This window comes from Juglans regia, chromosome 7 (genome assembly GCF_001411555.2).
Source record: "Juglans regia cultivar Chandler chromosome 7, Walnut 2.0, whole genome shotgun sequence".
Lineage (NCBI taxonomy): Eukaryota > Viridiplantae > Streptophyta > Magnoliopsida > Fagales > Juglandaceae > Juglans > Juglans regia.
The window spans coordinates 1,029,079-1,048,493 of record NC_049907.1 but is presented as its reverse complement, the minus strand read 5'-3'; the positions used below and the strand labels follow the sequence as shown (position 1 = coordinate 1,048,493).

At 35.5% G+C, this 19,415-nt stretch overlaps 1 protein-coding gene across 1 annotated transcript; it reads right to left on the bottom strand.

Annotated features, from left to right (window-relative positions):
• Positions 1-1,229: 1,229 nt before the first annotated feature.
• On the bottom strand, positions 1,230-18,389 carry LOC109013876 (suppressor of RPS4-RLD 1). The gene is made up of 24 exons (XM_018996111.2): positions 18,045-18,389; positions 17,808-17,917; positions 16,213-16,871; positions 16,042-16,086; positions 15,798-15,899; positions 15,633-15,713; positions 14,790-14,856; positions 14,323-14,423; positions 14,105-14,212; positions 12,392-12,462; positions 12,194-12,250; positions 10,690-10,798; positions 10,514-10,594; positions 10,345-10,431; positions 8,461-8,667; positions 7,322-7,656; positions 6,576-6,662; positions 6,406-6,505; positions 4,497-4,588; positions 4,370-4,408; positions 4,141-4,231; positions 2,523-2,620; positions 2,136-2,439; positions 1,230-1,658 (listed from the first exon to the last, which is right to left on the bottom strand). Exons 1-23 carry the CDS (start codon positions 18,164-18,166, stop codon positions 2,154-2,156), a joined length of 3,135 nt encoding a protein of 1,044 aa, XP_018851656.1. The 5' UTR covers positions 18,167-18,389; the 3' UTR covers positions 1,230-1,658; positions 2,136-2,153.
• Between the last annotated feature and the right edge of the window lie 1,026 nt (positions 18,390-19,415).

Genomic DNA, 19,415 nt, shown 5'->3' with positions numbered 1-19,415 from the left:
ATTGCAACTTTTGAGTTAGTGATTTTTATACTCGAAAATTACCCAAAGCTTGAAGATGTAAAAACCCATGCTCATTTAAAAATAGATAAATTAATTATGCTCACACCCTTGCTCATTTTATTGCTAATTGATCGGTGAAAGAAAATATGATTGGCTCTCCATGATCCTTCGGTTAAATTGAATCGTAGATTGAAAAGTGGGTCAAAATCTACAATAAAATGAATAGTCTTATTTCTTTATTGTAAAATTCATAATAAAATTATAAAGGAGTTTAGTAGAAAAGTCGTAAGAGACAAGTAATGGAAAATCATTAATCACTATAAGATGAAAAAAAATCTGTTTTTCCTCTCTAGCTATTGAATTACTAATTATAAATGGTAGCAAACCTTTCATCTTCAAAGCTCTTTTTCTTTTTTAATATTAAGGCCAATAAATCAAGTAGATCAATTAAAAGTTGTTAATCTTGGCTATTAAAAGTTGAAAAACTTGGGGCCGTGCGATCTCTAATCAAGTGGATTTCCAATTAGGTAAACAAGTTGTAGAAGTGCTACCAGTACTAGCCTACCACGGTCGAGCTGTCTGAAATTTTAGACAATTACATGGTTACGTGAACAGTGGCATTCTTGATCCAGCAATATAATATATATATATATATATATATATATATAATATATGACTACGCTCATCGTTTTCCTTTGGATTCTTCAGATCATTACGATTAAAAACCATTAATCTATAAAGAGTATAAAACCTACAAGACTCCGCCAAATCCACGGGATAATCTTGCTTTAGACCCAAATTAGATTTGATGGATGTCGCAATCCCACCTAACACACTAAATTGTGCTTTTACGCAAGCCATAGAACATAAATATAAAGGAATAATGAAAAATCTGATAGGAAAATAATATATATATATATATATATAAATATAAATATATATATTTTTTTTTAAAAGATAAGTGTGGTTCGACCAGGCAGCATCACTATAGGGTCGCCGCCTAACTGTACATGGGCTGGATTGTTGACGATAAGTGGAACCCTCCAAAAACTATGTATTGTTTGGACACCACATTACAGCTCAGCTCGTGAACAGGCTTTCGAGATAATTCAGTGGGAGTCTTTATAGTAAAACTAAAAATAAATCAAATAATTGACACACACACACACACAATCTTGAATACGAGAGTACGTAGTAATATCCCTTAAATAAAAAACTCCCACCATAAATGGAAACAATTAATGATCCATCTCCTGGATTGCATACATCTTATAAAAGGCTAGTGTACATACATATAATACATATGCGTGCGCGTGCAGTATATATATTTTGCCAAGTAAATTCCATTGTCTGTCTTATAACCGTTTTATGTGGGTAGTGAAATATTTTTAACACAATATTATATAGTTATCCCTGTTGAACTGAATCATGCAAGGCAAATTTATTTCCATCTATAAATATTGGAAGAGGGGGGAGGGGGATAGCACATTAATGTACAACATGAAATTTTTACCGATCCTACGAGCCGGTGTGAATTTGGAGATATCTCGCCTCAGATTTACCCAGGTCTTCCTCCACGGGGTCAAGATAGCACTGCCATCTGTGCCAGAAAACACTACTCTGCCTAAAGTAAATAGCCGTTTCCTCGTAAAGTTTTGCTGCATCAAAAACCCAGGCCAAGTTTGCAAAGTAAGAATATGGTCCATTCATATAAAATAACAATAAGAATTACACCCCACAAAGATGAGATCACTACATTGTATTTTTACTTTAGCAAGTCGCTAAAAAATGAGGAGCAGTTATATATGGTCAATGACATGTCAAATAAGTTTATTTCTTACCAAACTACACGAAAGAGGAGATTCAATTACTTCAAAATATTCCTTCATTACCGTAAATATTAATTGTGGCATTTAGCTGCAGGGGTGCAGGGAAACTTTTAATATGATTTTCCTCATCATTTATTCAATAGTTTCAACCTTCTGGATCAAGCCATTTTACGTTCTCTTAAAAACATTGTAACTTACTAGGAAACTGGATTTTAAAATGTTGTGGAAGTGCGACAAAGACATAGAGGTCCATTTAATGCCCCATGCCACATTTATGAGGCATAATGATGTAGTAAGTTAACTCACCTCTTCGAGACCGATAGTTCAATCATCATAGGAGCTTAAAGCAGCAATAACTGATCCCGTTGTTTGAAAAGTTGACGTCACATCTGGGTCTTTCCAGGATGTTGTTACTTTGAGAGACGGATACAACCAACTTTTCACAGAGTCCACAAAGGAGTTTGGATCAGAGTTTAGAATGGCTTCCCAATCCACTTGTAAACCTTGAGGTATCTTTCCAGTAAACTCCATGTTAGCAGCAAGAAGTAGTCCAAGCATCACCACAAACCCAACAACAGCAGAACCCCTTGATAGTGGCATAAAGTTGTACCTGAAAAAACAATGCTAGTTTATACGGACCTATGGTTTGTCTGAATTACAAAAGCACTTCTGTGCACTGAATTCCCATCTTACCAGTAATATGTCATCCTTAAGATTGCATCTCTCACATTTCCAAGCACGTTCAAATCAGTGGAACCATAATTCTCGCCACAATAAGCATTGCATATAGCCTGCCAATCCATAGTCGGCACATGCAAATGTTACAATCATCCAGTATAGTGGAAAAATAAATTAAAGTCTCCAAACCACCAATGGATGCAGAGCAAGCAACCATGAAGATGCAAAATTTACAGTGGAATTTACAAAAAAAAAAAAAAAAGAAACGAAAATATAGACTCCAATACCATATGCATGAGGAGGATCAAAGGAGAAGTCATCTATAGTTACCCCTCTATAGTGGTCTAGTTGCATCCAACAGCCTCACCATGAAAGAAAATATAGGTCTAGAATAATCTTGCTAGGCAGCTTAAGGCCAGGCAAGGTGTTGGGATCTTTGTCACTAAAGGCTCTAAGTCACCTAGGGTTAAGTGCAAAGTGCAATTACGTGCAAAGCATAGCTTAGCCCAGGTTTAAGTGCAAAGTACACCTTGGAGAAATGAGAACTAAATGCAGTAAAAAAGAAACTAAATAAGATTGCAACTTGTCAGTATGCAACAATACAAACAAATTAGATTAACATACCCAACATCAATTTCAACAATTCAAGCTCTTAGCTTCACCATATATATTCAGGACCAAATTGTTTTGATAAATTAGAAACCAGCGGAGTTACAAATTTCCAAGTCAAACCTAATAACAAAGCAAAAAGCTGAAGTGCAGAATTAAGGATATCCAATTATGAAACAGTCCTTGCATTTGCTTATGGATCTTATTTCAAATATCTATCATCTAAAAGTTGAGGAGCAACATAATGCTAACATTATTGCATACCAAGGTATTACGGTAAGATTGAATTTTTTTTTTGGTAAGTGGTAAGATTGAATTTTATAAACAGCTCCAAGACCAATGTAATTTATGAGACGACCAATGTAATTTATGAGACTTTGAATATTACGAGCTTAGCAAGAATGCATGCTTTTGTACTTCGGCTGTGGTTCATAGAAGGTGTTTTCCCTAAGGCACTCAACATGCAATGTGAGTGTTGCTGCATTTCAGGCTTAAGGCATGCCTACACAAACATGTGCTTGGCATTGCCTGGGATACACCACATTGAGCACGCCTAGCCACCCTTGCAGTAAGTTCTTTACTACTTGGTTATGATTTATGAACACATATTGTAGGTTTACTTGTGCCATTGGTGTCTTTTTCAGATAAGGAACTCCATAAGCATGTCTAAGCCTGAGAAAGACAGTGTCTAAAGAATAAAAAACCAAAAAAGAAAAAAAAAACTGAAGTCATCTACTAAAATTGAAGTGTTAATACATCTTTGCCTACACAGATTAAGCAACACCTAGTCACCTACTTAATTGTTTCAGTAGTGTACTCAGCATTGCACATGAAGCACAAGTAGTTCTGAGAGTTACAATATAATAACACAAGAAGAAGTATGAAATCCCCGGGAACAAGCAGTTGCTCAGCATGAAATCACCAGGAAAAATCAACACAATTAGAAGTTTGAGACCTAGGTTTCCAGTCACAACACAAACACACGGTTTTGATACATGGATATGCGAAATCTAGAGTGACATACTTCCCATGCCGCTTTCATTTCTGCATCAAATTCATCCCATCTAGAAGGTGTACAGGGTGTTCTGATTGCAAAGTCAAATCCTTGTTCTCCTCTAGAAACATTAATTGATGTTAGAAACTAAAAGAACGTTATTACCTATTATGGGAAAATGAAGGAAAAAAAGAATGCAAGTGAAAAGGAAACAAGGAAAATAAGTAAAGGCAAGCAACAATAGTGAAATGTAATATACGTTTTTACTAGGGTAATCCTTGTCCCTTCAAGCCGCTTCCTGAAACAAGTATAAATCATCAAAAACTAGAAATTAAAAGAAAGCATGAATGCCAAGGATATAAAATTTATTTACTGCGAATGATTACCCCTCAAAGGCAGTACTGTTACACCAAGTAGCCAACCAGAAGTCCTCACCCACAATTCTGTAAAGATCGGAGCAGGATCTCACATGGATAATCTGCATATGTGTGTTTTAGCTCCTCTATTGAGATTTCAACAAATAAAAGCAGATATCTGAATAATGTTATCACGCAGAATTATATCCTACTGCATTTAGTCTGTATTGGATATTTATTACCACTAGGTCAAGATGCCTATGGATTATATGGATTTTGTCAGTTACGAGGTCTTCAAAATATAATTGAAGTTGATGGTTAAAAAGTCCAACACTCTACCGCGATATAAACCCAAAACCAGATATGGTAGTAAATAAGGATTGGGGAGGTCTTCTCGTCATATAAAAGGCGCACAGCTCTAAATGAGGCTCATACTACAGAGCAAGCAAAGAAAACGTAAAAGCAAGAATTAGCTAGGCTGTTTTACAATAAGGAGCACATTAACGCTCCTTGCTGAAAATTCAAGAAAAGCCTTCATGAGAAACATTCACTCAAGCACCCAACCTATACAAGGTGTTGGGCTAAAAGCCGGCCTTACCCAACAAGCATCTAACTACAAAAGAAGGTCAATGAGGGATAATAAGTACGGTTGCTTGTTTCCACTCAACAAGCACCTACCTACAAAAGAAATTCAATGAGGGATACTAAAATTGCTCTCAGTGAGAGCCTCTCACTCACACCATCTACGAGAACGTGGGGTCATCTTTCTTTCTGGCCGGCATATGATTCACCGCAGAACAGCAACAAAACATGAGTATCAACGGTAGAATGCTTGACCCAAAAATAGTCTAAAGATGATGACTTGGGGTACAGTTTTAGAACAAGGTCTATATTGACCTCTAAACACCAATGATTTATCACATTAACTATCAAATAAAATCTTAGATTATTCACAACACAAATAATACATAGCAGACAAAAAGCAGAGCAGTCTTTTTTTTCTGATAAGTAGATAAAAAGCAGAGCAACTTGATTGAAGAAAGAGATCGAATTACCAAACCTTTCTAATAGTGTAACATAAGAAAATATCTAACAGAGTGGAAAACGCAAGAGCAAGACAAAATTTTATATCCCACATAACAGTGCAGAGTAATCAGTCAGAGAAGATCAAAGAATTGAGAGTGCCATTTGGAAATGGAGGAAAATGTCGGATCTATCTCATAAACTTGATAGAAATAAAGCTTCTAGTAAGTCAACATAGAGTTCGTTTCAAGTTTCAAAGAGGACTGAAACACCCACAGGGTTTTTTTTACGGGATGTGAATAGTGTATGAACGGTAAAAAACTTTGCCCACTGTGCAGCAATCCCATAAAAAAAACCCAGTGCCCCACTCATTTTCTGATTTCAATATTCATGGCTCTTTTCTCACCACTGTGATAACTAATAAGAAACAATTAATAGCTCTTTTTTCACAGGATTTACCTTCTTAACAGGTGTAACACATTTTAGAATTTCCAAAAATGTTAACTTTCTAAAAAGGGAGCATCCCAAACATAACTCGGTTAAAGGGTATTTAAAGAAGTCATAACTTTTTTTTTTTTTTTTTCAATTTCATTGGTGAGATCTGGGCTTAGATACCTCTATCATCTAGGCCACTGCTATCATCATCTTATTGATAAGAATAATAGCATAACAAGGAGAATATCCTTGGATTACAATTAAAATGTCCACAACACGAGACATAACCTTATGGTATGCAATTGGTAATTAAACAATAACAAAACATGTGAATGGGGATAGAAAAGTGTATAATCTCACTTACAATCTCTGTTAAGAAGGAACTTAGTGAAATTTGAAATAATAGAGTAAAGCCCTTGTGGCAGTGAGGAAAAGCAGAGAAGACAAAACTAGATTCAAAATGACTACTAAAAGAACTCACATCTTCCAATTTCCCATCTTTGGATAGATCAATAACCTCATCCGCCTTGTTGTACACATACGATTTATCCATTATGACGGTCTTTGCAACATCTAATGTTCTGCGGCATCAACAAATAATGAGGATTGTAAACACTTCTATATGAGAAACAGGCCATAATAGGCTTTTACCTTTCATAATTTGGGAAGTAGCGAACAACTTTTGCCTGTCCGAGAATCAATGGTGTGTGAGAGCCAAATCCAGAATTGAACTCTTCACTGAGTTGCAGAGAATTACAAAACCAAAAAAAACCACCACAAGAAAAAAATGAGTTCATTTTTTATTATTCATCCAAAAACTAACATTTTAAAGAAAGATTATAACTTGTATCAAAACAATAGCAATCAAACTCTGGGGGATGATGAGCAATAGTTATGATGTTTTTTGTGGGGAACTAAAGAACAGAAGTTGTTTGAATTATATACACAATATTTACACAAAAAATCTATGAAATCCAAATAATGAACATTGATTGATAAAGTTAAGAAATGCACCTATGCCTGGACATTTTTCAATCCAACCTGAACAAAAACTATTGCAGGTCAAGGAAAATCAGTTAAGTTTCATCTGTAATTTGTCTTATAATGCTCATTTTCCATAAACTAGTTAATATTCATTTGTCTCATAATTTAGCTTCCAAGTTAACTCATTTGACATAACTACTTAATCTTGTAATCAAACGATAAAAGGTTTGAACATGCAAAAGATAATGAACAGAATAACACAAATCCATAGAGAAATAATAAAACTTAGAAACAGAAAGACAACCAATTGAGCCCAAATAAGGCATTCTACTTTACTTGCATGACGAAGAAATACCTAAATGCATTACTTGCATGAAGATGAAATAGCTTAATTACCCAAAAAAGAGGAATACCTTAATTTGTTAATCCACACAACTGGGTCACAAGGTTCAGAAACCTGTCTCCATTTGACAGCCAATGAATAGACATCTACCCATGACATAACAGAGCGGCCCCATGATCTATCTTCTGCAATCCCGTATGAAGTTGATGTCTCCGAGGAACTGCTCGTACTAACACCAGCACCACCTCTATTGTGGCTAGGGGTGTTAATTCTTTCCCTTCTCCGGGCTCTCTTACCATGCTTTGATGTACTTTTATTGGAATGTTTCCATTCCATTTGCAATGAACGCCAAGCTTTGGAAACCTTCTGTGCAATTTCAATAGCAGCCAATCCTGCCATGCGATGCTGGTACATAATAAAATATGAACATTAATAGTGCATTCAACACAAATGGAAAAATTAATTATAGCATACATATTGGATGACCAGTCAGAATTTTAAAGGGAAAGTCAGGAAAAAATGCTTCAAGCTACACAAATGCAGAGTTTATATCTAGAGTTGACACAGTACAGTTGATTGATAAAGTTAAAACTATATCAAACTACGGTATAAGACAATGCTAAAAATTTTATCTTGTGCAGAATGAAGTCCACTTTAATAGGTCTACATCAATGAAGAAAGTGAAAAATATCATTACATTCGTCCATGACGATGACAATGTGAGCTCCATATTTAAACAACTTGGTTTGAATTAAAAAGCTAAGCCAAAATCTGAGAACGTTATGCTTCATGCATATGCCTCATTTTATCTCCCAAATTTATAGTTTAGCTGGTAATTGTTATATAAAACTAGGTATAGTTATAGGCTGCATAATTCTGACTCAAGGAACCAAATAAAAGATTATGTAGATGTAAGGCTGTATCATTGCTTTGCTTTCATTTCACAGTATCGGATATGTGAAAGAGTCCGAGAGGCCATTAACAGTGGATGAGCATCAGCTTCAACTGAGTATAGGCATTTAGGACACTTCGAAAAAAATAGTTTCAATAAAAAAAATGTCATTTTCAGCAAGACAATGTATACGGGGTGACAATAACCCTTTTAATTATTGGATCAAAAGATCACCAAATTAGTAGAAAAATAGAAAGAACCATTAAGAAGCCCAACTAATGACGATCAACTTCGAACTTATTATTGATTTAAATCACCTGACGCCTGTTTGGTAAGAAACCGGGACAATCATATTGGATTTTGCTGCCAATAGTATCAGCAACCTGTAGGAGAGCAGTCTTCTGTTTTGTAACAGAAAAATCTTGCTTTCTAAGCTTACCCTTCTTCAATGACTCACGTAAGGGAGGTTGCCTGAAAACCTTTTCACATACATTCTTGGGGTGCAATCTTTTGCACCAATACTCCTGATAAAAAATACCATTTAGAAAAATGATAAAAGCAAACTTGGAATAAATTTCAAGATAAACCAGAAAGTATGCAACAGGAAGCAATTTTTTAACAGGTAAACCAGAAGTACGAAACTATTCTTCAATACATTTTGTAAAGTTTGCACTGTAATCCAACCTTCAACATATAAACATAACAGAATCACACCTCAACGAACATTTGCATATTACAATGTTTAAGTGCATGCTGAAGCTTTGGAAAAGCAGTAAAATTCAATTGGTAAATTGCTACATCTTTTCAATATCTTAAGAAGGCACTTATCAGGTTTTGCTGGCTCCAACCTCGGATGCAAAACCATAACATGCTCATAGAGCTTTTGAAATATATGAAATCTAGTAATAGAGAACTATACAAAACTAAGTCACTGTCAAAAGGCTATGTTTCAAATTTCAGGGCATCTACATTTTGCTGTCTGGAAACCATGCATGCAAATGGGAATGGCTGTATTCATCACAATGATGTACTTACCCACCAAGCCAAGCAAAGCTACACAGGTCATTGAAAGCTACCTCTGTGCTGGCAAAGCTTAAACAGTGACAAAAGGAAGTCTTATAAAAATCTAATAAATATATGATAATAAGCCACAGAAGCTCTTAGGCCCCATTTGGATTGCAAGATGGTCTCATCTCATCTCAACATCCACACCACAAACACAAACACAAACACTTCAATTTTAAATCTTCAACTTTTTCATCTAATCATTACAACTTTCCCAAACCAAACAAAACACAAGGAAAAATTCAATCTTTTCAAATCCCAAAACAAAAATTATATTAAAAAATTATATTCTAACAATATTTTAACTTTATAATATTTTTATTCAACTTTTTCTCTCTCCTTTCCCAAAATCCCATAAAACATCTTAACTCAAACTATTTCACTACTATTTACAAATTTCTCATCTCATCTCAACATCCAAACGAGGTCTTAAGCTTCCCGAAGCAAGTGTTAGGAAAATTTTGCCTCCACTGATCCAATCCCCCGCAACATGTTCCCATAAAATGGAATACAAGTTTTGAAACCAAAAATAAACCAGGGCTTTTGTCATGACCTCAAAAATATAACTTCTCCTATTATCTTTAATGGAACCCTATTTGATTAACATTGCATTAAATTTATTCAAGGCCTTTAGAGCTTTTCATCACTTAACACCTATAAGACCTCTTTCCCAGAATTTGTTTCACAGCAAACATCATAGGACTTGATTCTGAACTATGACTTAGTTACTTCAATTTGCTCGAAATAGAAGAACAAAGCACAGCTTCCCCTTGTCATTGCTATTATACTTTCATTTCACTGCTCTCACACTTCAGATTCATACTCAAAGCTGTTTATAAGTAAGCAATATGCACCTTAGTTCTTACCAACTGCTCGCACAATCTACTTTTTTCAGATATAACAGAGTCGCCAAAATGCCCTAGCACACCTGGGCAATGATTCTACTTTGGTGTACATGACATACATAACACTTTAAGAGGTTATTACTACTTCAAACAACAAATACGTCAACAAATTAAAAATTATAAAGTTGAGAAGGCGGCATTGCAGTAAAGTGATCTAAAGCAAGTAGTGACAGACCCACAGAAATGAAAAGCATCATCAGAGAGTAGTATAATTTAAAAAATATACATTACCTTAAAAAGTGGTTCAATATCTCCATCATTGTCAAACTGGCAAAAATCGCTGTTGATTTTAGAGGCTGTGTACAAAGCAATCTCTTTCTGCAAAAGAACAAGTGTGATACATTTTACAAATCATCAGAAAAACCAGGGTTGGCAATGAATACGTACACACAAAACAAACCTGATAAAAGGCCAGGCATTGAAGCACAAATTTCTCCATTGAGTCTAATTCCAAATCAAGAGCAGCATCATAGTCTTTGACCTATGAGCATCATCTCAAAACTTAGCATTCTAAAGCAAAACAACAAGAAACAAGCAACTCCAGATTAAAACAAAATATAAAAAACTCTTTGATACCGCCTCTCTATATTCTCCAACTGCATGATGACAGGATGCTCGTAAATACAGACTCTCTATGTTATCATTTTCAATGCTTAAAGCAGTTGACAAATCTTTGATTGCCTTCCTGCAATATTAAATTCAGGCATTTAACCACCAAAAGAAAGAAGGTGCAACTTCCAATGAAGAAATAAACATTGAAAAAATATAAAGTAAAACTAAAAAGTAGAATCTAACGTTGACCAATCAGTTCTACTTTGAAGCATAAGTAGCAGTCTATTATTATAAGATTGGTTAGGAAATTCAGAAGCACATTGGAAACTTTTTCATCATTAGATTCAATGTAGTCTGGAAATGGTTATCCCATTGCACTTATTATGGCCACAGAAGTTGATATGGTAGCTAAAAGGGATGGTATCAACCTTGCTGACATTCTAGCCCCTAAAGGCCACCTTAAGTGGGTTGTTACATTTCTGATTAGTTATTACATTTTTATTCTCTCCTCTGCAACATTTTTTTCTGCTTATGTTCACAGGTTCTCTTATTATTTCATTCCATAAATGAATTAACATAACTTGGACGGAAAAACCCCTTTCGTTTATGAGCATTAATGCAATTGCAAGAAGGTATAAGTTGTGCCAATGAACCTATATTAAAGAGCACCATAATTTATGAAAAAAGGGCCCCAACAAAGTTTAAAACAATAAAAAAGGAGCTTTGGGGAGATGGGGGCCTTTTTTACAAGTAATCAGAAATATTATTAAATAATGCAAAATGCATAGCCTAAATCATAGAGCTTATACAAAAGAAACACCTAATTAGGAACTGGAGGGGATGGGATGGCCTTTAACGTGGTGAGATATGACCCTCGACTCTTGAAAGAGCTGAAAACGGGAAAGAGCTTATACAAAAGAAACACCCTTGACCCTTGGCCTTTATATGTAAAAGAAATTTTATTAATAAAGTTGAGAATAGGCAAAGCCCAAGTACACAGGATGTATACAAGAAGAGACACTTAGTCAAGCACTAGAAATAGATACAAGAAAATCTTGAATGCTCAATGTGTTCAAATTCCATACTTTTGTTGGGATTGATTCTGATAGCATTTGTAGAAGCCAAAGAAAAACCCAAACCACATTTTGACTTATACTCCAGAAGGACTAGTCAAGATTACCATTAAAGCTTATTGCCATTATTATAAAACACAACTTCTCATTCCTAGGTAATGTGAGATCACATTGACACCCCCTATACTCAATTCAGAGTATTAGAAGAAATTATTCCAAAATCAGACACTCCGCTGATTAAATCTTAAAACTCAATCAGAATAGCAATCACAAAGAGCCTTGGAAAGGGATTAATCCCCATGATTCACCATTACCTACTGCCACACATGCTCAATGCTTTCTTCCAGTATCAATGATCATCCATAATATCATAAGAACTCTCTCAAGAGTTAATAATAATACCAAATAGATAATGAAAACTTGCAATAGTCATGTAACACTTGGATGGAACATACCTGTGCTCTCCCATACCATGGAGCAATATCCCACGCAAATGATAGGCTCTTGCAAACCTATTCAAGAAAGTATTAAGATTATAGAGTATCATTACAATATAAGCCCCAGTAGTGAGCATCCCATTATAATCAGGTGTCAGAAATTTGGCATTAGATATTGACAACATAGATGACATGTTACAGGTAAACAACGCTCACCTGCCATCAATTTCTAGAACTTGCTGAAGGCATTCCAAAGCCTTTTTTGGGTTTGCTAGATCTTGATAGAGCTGCAACAAATCACAAATCCACAACAGTAAACTTGTTAGCAGCTATTCAGAGCTACTTGATGACTTTGAGGGATGTAACAGACTATATGAGAAACACCAAAGATGCAACCAGGGATACATTAGCGCTTAATAAGATGATCTAGGCACAATGTTAGTTGAATAAGAACACGTGCGTCCACATGTGAGGTGGACAGACACCAAAGGAACAGGGATTTTAGCTCCATATCAGACAAAAAGGCATAGTTTCCCAAGTTGTTTAATTATTTAAACGACCCAATCCCATTCTATCCTTCCAAAAAGTCCTGTACAGTTCCAGGCAAACCTAACAAACTTAATAAGACGAGTCTAAGATACCATAGCTCCCTAGCTACTAAACAATGTAAGCTGGTGATTCACCGACTGCCCATCTCATCTGTATATGCAGAGCATCAGTTACAAAAAAGTCACCAGTCTCTGAAGATATCGAAAAGCAAAACCATACTCCACGATGCAGTCTAATCATCAGTGAACCAGAAAAGGTGCAGCATGAAGCTATTGCCTCTACAACAAAATCTTACAATGCCAGAGTCCTCGCCTGAAGGATGTCCTATTATCAAGAAAAACACTTGGATATCTTAAATAGAGATTCTGTCTTAGGGACCACATAGCTTAGGAGGATTAACTTAAGCCATTATCTTATTTCTTGTTTTTTTTTTCTCCACAACAATCATGTTCCTTGGATCCTTGACACAAACTAAAGCATACAATCCAGAAGTTTTCTCAGTTGCTAAGCATAGTTCTGCTTCTTCTATAAGGAAGACTTGTTTCTCATGTGATCACTAATGCTACATGATCGCATTCCATTGACGATCATCTATTTCAAAATTTAGCACTATTCAACGGCAAACTCCACATTTGATAATTTTGACAGGTGAAGATTTACTGACACAGGAATACTAGTTGATTCAAGTCCAAGTCCAAGTCCAGGCTTCACTGGTTTCTTTTTCCAAAAGACCTTAAGGAGATATTATAGCATGTGCTTCTATGCTTCAGAAACTTCTTCGTGCACTTTCAGGTGAAGACCATGATATTATCTTCTTCTTTTTATTGGCACCGGGTGTCCGAACAAACTCCTGACCAATCGCGGGGGTGCATGGGCCCTTGGCAAGGAGTTTTCCGCAAATGCATCTCAGGAAATTCAAGGGGAAGTTCCACCCCTAGAAACTGTTTGCACCCAAGAAGTTTCGAACCCTTCGACCTCGAGGGAGCATACCACCAAGACCAAGGCCTTTACCACTTGCATGTGGCTTTTTATGAATTAAATTTGTACCCCTTAGATATTCTAGATATTGTTCATAAAAAGAAATATTTTTTTATAAGTACTTGTCAGAAATACTTATTTAAAGTATAAAGTGGAGACATCATGGCGCAGGATCAAACCAAGTGATACACCTCACAATGAAGGGTGCAATCAAAGGGAATAATTAGATTACAGAGAGAAATTTGCAGTCTTTATAAGCTCCATGACTGGATGCTTTTACTTGTAAATGTTGCAACTGGACATGGGCATAGACATTACTTTGACGTGAAGCATGTCTTTCTTGGTGGCTAAATAGATATCTTAAATCTCTCCGGGTAAAACATAGTAGTAGCTTGTGGATACCTGGGTGAGATGAGCCCATGCCTCAAGAAAGTTCTGATCCAGTTGAATTGATTTCATATGTGCCTCCTCGGCCTTTGTATATTCACCAATTGAAGATAATGCCAAACCCTATGAAAGTCAATATTTCCTTAGTTAACAGTTAAAAAAAAGGTGAAATTCCTAAAAGGCATTAGCATCTGCTGAACAACAATGGCAAGAATAACATTTTGAGGACTCACCAAATATGTGAGTGCAGATGCATTATCCTTGTCAAGATTCACACACGTAGATAGGTCTTCCACAGCAGCATAGAAATTCTTAAACTTAAAACTAACGATTCCTGCAATTGAAAAGTTGTATGCCACAGAACTCTTACAACCTGGTTTTTTATATAACTTACTCTACCGGCATTCCATACATACATAATGCATTTACAGATATATAAATATAAAGGCGGTTGCGCTGATGTCTCAGCATACTACAATGAGACATTTACTTTATAAGTTTATGAAAAACAACTACCATATTAATCGTTAAATGTCTGGACATTAATATTTGGCCACTCATACTATCAAGCTCGATGGACATCTGTCTTTGAAAACTCAACCGTGAGTAACTATCAGAAGATGCAGCCAAGAGACAGCATTAAGTGCTTTCAATATAGTCTCTGGCATACAATGGAAAGAGCTAGGTACAAGCAAGTTACCCCTTTCATGTAATATATCTGCTGAGTTTGGTTCAAACTCTAATGCATTTGTCAAGTCGTCAATAGCCTGGCATCAAGAGGAAATTAAATAGTGTATAAGACTAAGTACTCTGAACATGCAACAGCAACCCATAAAAAATTCAAATATATATTTTAATATAAACAAATAAACTGTTCTGTTACAAAAGAATAACTTTGGTATTGCACACCTCCTAATAGTTTTCTATGGCATTATTTTCGCCCAAAAATTGTTAAGCTTTAGGCCTGGTTTGGATAGAGAGATGCTTCCATCTCAGCTCATCTCAATATCTAAACACCACAAACACAAACGCTTTTCAATTTCAAATCTTCAACTTTTTTATCTAATCATTACCTAATTATTACAACTTTCCCAAACTTCTAAACAAACACAAAAAATAATTCAGCTTTTTCAAATCCTTAAACAAAAATAATACTAAAAAATTACATTCTAACAATATTTTTACTTTATAATATTTTTATTCAACTTTTTCTCTCTCATTTCCCAAAACATTTTAACTTTAGCCATTTCTAACTCATATTATCTCAACTCAAATATCTCACTACTATTTACAAACCATCTCATCTCAACTCACTATCCAAATCAGGCCTTAATATGATAAAATTAATATGCTATGCATAGATAGAACCCAAGCCTATATCTATAGATAGGTAAGTTACATCTAGGAAACTTTAACTAGCATGATTTATCACATGAAAATTCTTAAAATAAAGATCAGCAAATATTGAAAAAGACAGCAGAAAAAGACAATCAATCAGTTACAAAGACGATGAGATTTAACATATAGGATGAACCACTCTCACCTCAACAGATTCACCTAATGCAGCTCGAGCTTGCCCTCTCCGTTTCCAGGCCTCACCAGCAGATGGATTTGATTGTATAGCCTAAGATAAAAACCGTAAAAATTACTCAGATATAAATGCCATAACATGTTTACTACAACAGTCAGATTTGAAATATTCAAGTACCTTTGTAAAATCAGCAATGGCAGCTTCCAGTTCTCGTTGGAATGCGTGCGCTGTTCCTCTTCCTATTAGTGCCTCAGGATAAGTAGGATCCTCTTTTAGTATCTGTGCATATAATATTAGCAAATGGCAGTTTTTATAAAACTTGATAATTAGTCCTATCATACCCACCCCCACACCCCTAAGCCCCCCAAAAAGATATATCCCAATACAATCATCACGTTGACTCAGTCAGTCGAAGTTTTACCTGATCAAAAATTGAAATAGCTTGAGCATATTTCCCTTCATTAACCTGAAAAAAATATAATATTCAACAGAAGACATGCTTTAAAATGCTTACAATACAGTACAAACAATACTTTCAATGATATTAAGAAACTAAAATCGTTACCAACTGATGGTGATAAAATAAAAATACCTGTGCTATACCCCTCGACAGTCGAAAATCTACACTTATTGATTTGGTCTTTGAAATCCTAGCAACACAGAACTTTTTATTTCTCTTGGCATCCTCAGTTATTTCATTAGGAATGTCCGATTTAAAACTCAACTTGCGGCGAGTATCAGTTGTATTGCTTGAGCTGTTGCAAACCATAGATAATTTACTGCATGGCTCAGATGTATCACTTAAGTCACTACATGAATCAGATTCATAGCTCAATTTATCAACAATATCATGATTCCCATTCATTTCGCTCTCAGAATTAGTATTCTCCTGTGCTTTATCACAAAGGCCATTGCATGAATCAATGTTATCCCTAGACTCAATGTGGATTTCGGATTTATCCTTTGATGTACTGAAAAATTTAGATTCATCGCTCAAATTATCTGATTTCTTATTAGTCTCAATTGATTGACCATTAGTATGAGGTCCTGATCCTGATAGAGACATAGATGACCTTGACTCCATCACATTGTTTTCATGTGTACTACTTATGTCTTGTTTTGCAATCCTCAGAAGCTCTTCCAGTTCTAACAATTGTTTCAGATCTGCAGACTGACGCATAGCTTGTTCATAGCCTTTCTCCCAAACCAAAAGAGCATCCTCTCTCCTTCCCAAGGCAGAAAATGCACGACCTAGAATAAAAAACACTAGACTCAGTCCACAAGAAAAGACATGAATCCCAAATGTGAGACTACTGCATTTTATACTTTTTGGTGCAAATGAAAAAGACATTTCAAGAGTCCGTAACAAGAAACATTTTCAACTTTCAACTTGCTTATTATGGTAAATCCTTTTTTAGTAGCATGGATCATAGATGTAAACTCACCTGAATTTTTATTAGGCAAAAGGACTTGTAAGAAGACACATTTCTGATTTAAGAAGCAGGCTACAAACATTATTTGCAACAATAGGCAAATTCATCATCATGTTAATGTTTTATCTTTTTCAAACCAAGACCAATCAATATGCGAACAGATTTGGACCTCTCCTAAAATAGTTTCCAGTGCAAAATGAAATTCCTAGGATACATACATGCATACATACATATATATATATAAGTAATTCAAGAAATATAAATGTTGGATGGGATTCAATTGATTTTAGTAATAAACGAAAATAGATAGGATTTATTATGTATCACAATTCATCGATACATCGAAGGCTTTTTTGTAAATATATTGATAAGATAGATTGGCACCCAAACCGTATCAACGATTGTGATCCTCATTGTTTACATAATTCGTGTTAATGAGGTGCCATTCTTTGGTTTCAAAACTCACAACGTGTCTAAAAAAAAAAGATATATTAAACCCAAACATTTCTCATCCAAGCACCGCATCAATTATCCACGGTCACTATGAAACTGATCCCAAATGCAAATACTTAAGTCATTAGCAATGTTCTTAACTACGTACCACGATGAATAAAATGAAAAAAAATTAGCTAAAACGTCACATATTGAAAATCTTCATTAGGGTAAAACTTGAGGTCTAACCGACAATAATTAATTGCAACCATCTAAAACGAGCGAAATCAGAGTGTCATCTGAGAATTGAGCGAAAAATGACCTTTGAGGATGTGAGCTTGAAGAAGCGTAGGGTCGAGCTGAAGCGCCTTGTCGCAGTCCTTAATCACGTGCTTGTGTAGCTCCAATTGGCTGTAACAGAAGGCTCTATTGCTGAAATACCAACATGCAGAGTTCAAAATCAAAATCACTCACCGAATTCTTTATCAAAAGGAAATCAATTAGAGTAAAATGAAGATCGGTTGGGGCTCGGAATATAGACAAGTGCGGTTGCACGGACCAGATGTCTTGGATGGCGCAAGACTGGGAGAGGAGCGAGTCGAGGATTCGAATGGCTTTCGACCAGTCCCGGGAGCTGCAGAGCTTGGCGAGCTCGACTCGCTCGGAGATAGCTAAGGCCATGAGTTGACACGGACGAGTTGAGTTGCGCGGATCGGAAGGAAGCACAAATGTGTTGGGGTTCCTTTCTTCCTTTCAACGGTTTCAAGTCCGAGCAGGGGTGAATTTACTTAAAGAGGCGGAGAGGGGCAAAACTGGGAAATGTGGTGAAGAAAGGGAAATTGTGAGAGAGGCGGTGGATGTGGCTGTACGTGGGCGTTGCACGTGTGATCAAGCTTGAACTTTGATTGGTTATACACTTCGATTAATCCGGTTAGGTCCTCTTATTTTCATACCGTGTTCCACGAAGGCCCAAGCGTTAGCTGTCCCGGACGGTCCTAACTGACAGCGCGAGATAGCTTTTACACATGGTCGTTACTTCGATGTACTTTTTGTACTAAAAGTACCGATCTTGCCAGTTATGCCTGCTACATTTTTTAAAAAAAAATAAAAATTATATATATTAATCAAAATAAAAATACAAACAGCGCAAGAGCGATCCAAGTTATCCAATTATCATTATAATTCAGTCGAACATTAAATTGTAAAAAAAAATACACATAAAAAACGATTATAATTAGATGAGCAGTGCAAGTTCAAAATTATGAATAATATTATATATAATCGTAAGGTGCGTAAGTATTGTACAGTCACTTTAAAAAAGAATAGAATCTATTATTAAAAAATTAATTTCTTTTCATGTAGGTCTTATATTTATTTATTTTTTTCAAAGTGATTGTACGGCACTTACTTACTCACAACTGCAACTTTCATTTCTCCGAAATTATTTAAAATTTTAGAACACGGGTTGTTATGATTGGTGCTCTATAATTAGATGATCTCAAACTACAAGCAATATAAAGTTACTCGGCTATTTTAAATATGAGAATTGCTACCGCTATAAACAGATTTTATAAAAGTAAATTTCTAAGTTTTTTTTTTATGGAAATAGACTTCATTTCATTAAATGAAACTGAAATTACGGCTATGACTTATCAATACAAGAAAAAACCTAGATTATAAGTCAAACTACGCATCTGCTCTGAGGCACCCTCACACATAAATTTCTTTATCACGGACATTTTCTTAACTTTTATAAACTCTTTCTTAACAGAGAAGAGCGCCATGTAAAAACATAACTAGATGACCCCTCTTTCAAAAAAAGAGAAGTACTATCTTCATCCTCCTAAAGAGGAAGATTACTATCTCTCTGACTCCTCCCAAAGGAGGAACGAGACTCTGCTGTTATGGACACTAAGTCCAATATCCTATT